Genomic DNA, 4,376 nt, shown 5'->3' on the forward strand with positions numbered 1-4,376 from the left:
AGTAGTTGTGGAATTGTTAGGTTAGATTACTGCATTGTCGGAACTAGAAGCACAAGCAGTTCGCTACACTCTCATTAATATATATATATATTTTTATTTTTTTATTTTTTATTTGACCTTTTTTTAACCAGGCAAGTCAGTTAAGAACAAATTCTTATTTTCAATGACGGCCTAGGAACAGTGGGTTAACTGCCTGTTCAGGGGCAGAACGACAGATTTGTACCTTGTCAGCTCGGGGATTTGAACTTGCAACCTTCCGGTTACTAGTCCAACGCTTTAACCACTATATATATTTATGCAAGATTAACTTTAAGCAAAACATTAGGAAATTTAACTGGCTAAATACTTTCTATGATAGGGCAAAACATTAGAAATATGATGGCCATGCATCGTTTCTGCATTGTAAGCCACATTTACTTGTGTGGCTGCCAGCCAAAATACTATTACACTTCTGTCATTTGATAAAAATGAAGCTATTTTATTTCAAATATGTTGCACTAATGTATTTTCTGTGAAGGAAAACTATAGTTGCATGTCCCTGATCACTCTATTGAAGAAAAAAAACACTTAATTTTTAATATAAAACACAACCCCTGTCAATACACACCTGGGCTCACCTGCTCCTGCTTTCTCCTGTTGTGCTATTTACAAACAAACACGTGACTGGCTCAACTGTTCTGGGGAACTAAGTCATCTTCACAATGTGAAATAATGTAACAGGTGAAATTAAGAATGTGATCAGCATTATCACCTAACGTATTGCACAAATTGACTGCAGGCATTCACTTAAAACGATAGACGCTAGGACGTAAGATGGACATAGATTTTGAGACATGACATGTTTTCATATTTTAGTATGCGCTTTCATATTCATTTGAATTTCCTGTTATTTTTTGAAGATTTCTCACAAAAACAAGCACCTCTGTAAAATGTCAAAGCCTTTTATATTTAATTCAGCTCGTGTCATGCTAATTTTGCAACCCACGAAAACAACTTTTAAGACGACGGCCATAAAATGTAAAATCCTCGAGTTGTTACGAGAAACCTGCACCGCTATGTCAACAAAGCTCAGTATTTATTATTATTGGATGTACTGTATTAGGTTACGAAACAATTTTGTTGCAATTTTTTTTGTGTTCTGCGGATTCCAGAAGAAAGATTACGAGTTCAACGGGAGAGTGAGTCTGTCAGGTAGCCAGTAGAAAGATGATGAGTTCAACGGGAGAGTGAGTCTGTCAGGTAGCCGGTAGAAAGATGATGAGTTCAATGGGAGAGTGAGCCTGTCAGGTAGCCAGTTGATTATTATTGGAGTCAGTTGTGTTAGCTGGGGGAAAAGTGTGACAACAATCAGGCCCCTGAGGACTGGAGTTGCCCATCTCTGATCTACCCATTTCACATATGCGTTTTTGATTGGACACCCTATACACCCTTGGACACCCTTTACTTGTTTTCCTTATTATGCCGTAGTTAATATCACACTTCAAAAGGCGGGTCAGTGTGTGGCTCTCAGGGTTTGTTGATCACCTGAGGCATGAGAATATAGTACATGGGGATGTGTGAAGCTCACTCCTCAGCCTGAAGTGTCTCCACTTGCGCAGCTGAATAGCTAGCTTTTCACTTTGTGCGACTGCTATGACGCTTCAGGAGGGCGGTCACATGTTCTAGCAAGGCAGAGGTCCTGGGTGTGAGCCAAATTAGGAGGAAGTAGTACTCGCTAAGCAAGCATTGTGATGTCGCTAACAGATGGTGCCATGACTCAGATTTACAGTTGCACTCAGTCGCTCTGGGGTCACTGTGGAGTAAGTTTGAGGGGTGAATGTAGCACATGGGGATGTGAAACTCACTCCTCAGCCTGAAGTATCTCCACTTGCGCCGCCGAATAGCTAGCTTTTCACGTGGATCGACTGGTAAGACCCCAGTAGGGTGGTCTCGTGTGCTAGCAAGGCAAAGTTCCTGGGTTCAGAGTTTGGTTTGAGCCGAATTCGGTGTGAGCTGAATCCGGTGGAAGCAATACTCACTAAGCAAGCAGCGTGATGTCCGTTACACACGCACAATGTAAGCTAAATACATGCACGTGATGCATGTGTACTAGCCACGCTCATTCAGGTGTATACATGGTTTTGCGTCTGTTGGGTGATATAAATCATAATGGCAGTAAAAGTATGTTTGATAAAACTCTCCTGTTTCTTTGGTTTAAATTTCCAATGGCATAAGGACCAAACAGGTGGACAACTGGCAAAGTTTAAAGGACAGTTTCTGGCTATACAAAGCAAATGACAAAAATGTCTAAGGTTGTTTGAAAATAAAAGATAGCCGCACACTCTAGGAGCTCAGATGCAAAAATGTCATTACCAACGTTTCGACAGCCAAGCTGTCTTCATCAGGGTATTGCTAAGTTTGTAACATTGGCTAAATAACAGCTATATGCACTGAAATAAGTTTCCTTCCTTGTTCAGACATCTGCCTGAAGATGACAGACAGCCACAACATTCACAGCCAGTTGGAGCATCTTCAATCTAAATACATTGGAACAGGCTTTGCGGACACCAGGAAGTGGGAGTGTTTGGTGAACCAACATCAGGACTCATACTTTTCATATATGGGTCACTTTGACCTGTTGAATTACTTCTCTGTTGCTGAGAACAAGAGCAAAGCCCGAGTGCGCTTCAATCTCATCCTGTGTCCCACCTTCGGACAAACCTGACAATTCCTAGGCTAAGGACTTAAACTGAGAATATGTAGAACTTTGTGTTTTTACTGTTCGGCTGTCCAAATGTATCCATTGTTGATAAGAAGCTTGAGGCTCGAGATACATGACACGGAAGGAATGTTTATGAACAATGTATAAGTTTCCCATCAGTGTGATGTTTGCATAGAAAATAAACATTGGGGATACAGTGGTTGTGGTCAGGTTTCCTTATTTGTCCCCCCAAAATGTGTATTTTCCCTTACCGCCATCATCTTGTGGTTACAACTGACAGTGAGGTTTGAGAATGATAATTGTAAAATGTTCTGTACATTGCACCCCTATAAGAGCTCATTATCAATGACTTCAACAGTTATCTAAACAGTTACTGTTTCTGAATACAGTTTCTGTCAATTTGAGAGTGTGTTCCTTTAACTGATATTGATCAAATTAGGCCTAATGCCCAGAAAACTGTCTAGAGAGCGATATGACCACAGACCTGGGTGGAATATGTCAATACTTGAGGTTCACATGATCTATCTTGCCTGGCATGAGTTTGCACTTTTGGGATTATTTGATTGAGTTTATTTGCAGCAGGTATCCTAACTGTTAAAAGCATTGGGCTTATTACCAAAAAGTTTCTGGTTCAAATCCCTTAGCCGGCTAAGTGAAAAATCTGTCTATGTGCCCTTGAGCAAGGTCCTTGTTAGTCGCTCTGGATAACAGCGTCTGCTAAATGACACATTTAAATGAATGATTTCCATTATTTCCATTGCAGACATCTTATAGTGCATGGTTCAATACATGATATAATTACCTTTCCAGACATAAACAGACTACTGAGCTGCTATGAACATTCAGTCATAAACCAGGTTTGGACATTTAAAAAAAAAAAAAATCCTTGTTATTGCTTTGAGTTGTTGTGGTTTTGTTCCACTGCACTGTGCTGGTATACAGAAAGGTGTTTGAAACAATCAATGTTAGAGTCTCTGGCATGTGCATTGAACTGATGAACATCTCTAATAAAATAATTGGCTAGGTAGTTACCTGTGGGCTTAGTCAGTAATTATGTTGAATTTGTACAACCCTTTCCTCCAACTATAGCCAGCATAGTTGATTAAAATGCACAGAGTCATTGTTTCTATTGTGTCTGAGAAGCTTAATCAAGCAAAAACACTTAAAATGTCTGAAATACATATTTGACCCAGGTCAGCATGACTGGTTTCAGAAAAGGTTATGATTTAATTGCACAACAGTGCAGCATACGAGGTGCTTTTCAACCTATCCAGTGTTTCCCTGTCAACCCGTGAGAATATTATTGTGGGAGCGATAATAATCTGCATTATTATTATTCTGGGGTGATAGCTTCATTCGCTGAAGATGTGGGACTGAAAATTCTCTCTTTTTACTCACAGTTTGAAGGGAACATGTGGAGGGCCAGAGTCATGCAGTTCTAGTTACAAACAGGAAGTCAGTGGTTTAGCTTCAGTATTCCTGTTAGTTTCTTCATCTAGAAAGTTATTGCCCTGTCTATTCTTGGCCATTTCATCTATTGTCTATTAAACTGTAATGGTTATGTTGGTTCTGGTTGAAAATATTCACCTCATTATCTTGTCCACCCACACACTACATCCGACCATTCAAACGCCCACACAGAACCATTACTTTGCCATGTGTTGCCCTACTGTTG

General features: G+C 40.1%; 1 protein-coding gene across 1 annotated transcript; it reads left to right on the forward strand.

Moving 5' to 3' along the window:
- The first annotated feature begins 1,600 nt into the window (after positions 1-1,600).
- On the forward strand, positions 1,601-2,886 carry LOC115112627 (splicing factor 3B subunit 5-like). The gene has a single exon (XM_029639662.2). The coding sequence runs from the start codon at positions 2,471-2,473 to the stop codon at positions 2,702-2,704; it is 234 nt and encodes a 77-aa protein (XP_029495522.1). The 5' UTR covers positions 1,601-2,470; the 3' UTR covers positions 2,705-2,886.
- The last annotated feature ends 1,490 nt before the right edge of the window (positions 2,887-4,376 follow it).

Source organism: Oncorhynchus nerka, linkage group LG28, assembly GCF_034236695.1.
Source record: "Oncorhynchus nerka isolate Pitt River linkage group LG28, Oner_Uvic_2.0, whole genome shotgun sequence".
Classification (NCBI taxonomy): Eukaryota; Metazoa; Chordata; class Actinopteri; order Salmoniformes; family Salmonidae; genus Oncorhynchus; species Oncorhynchus nerka.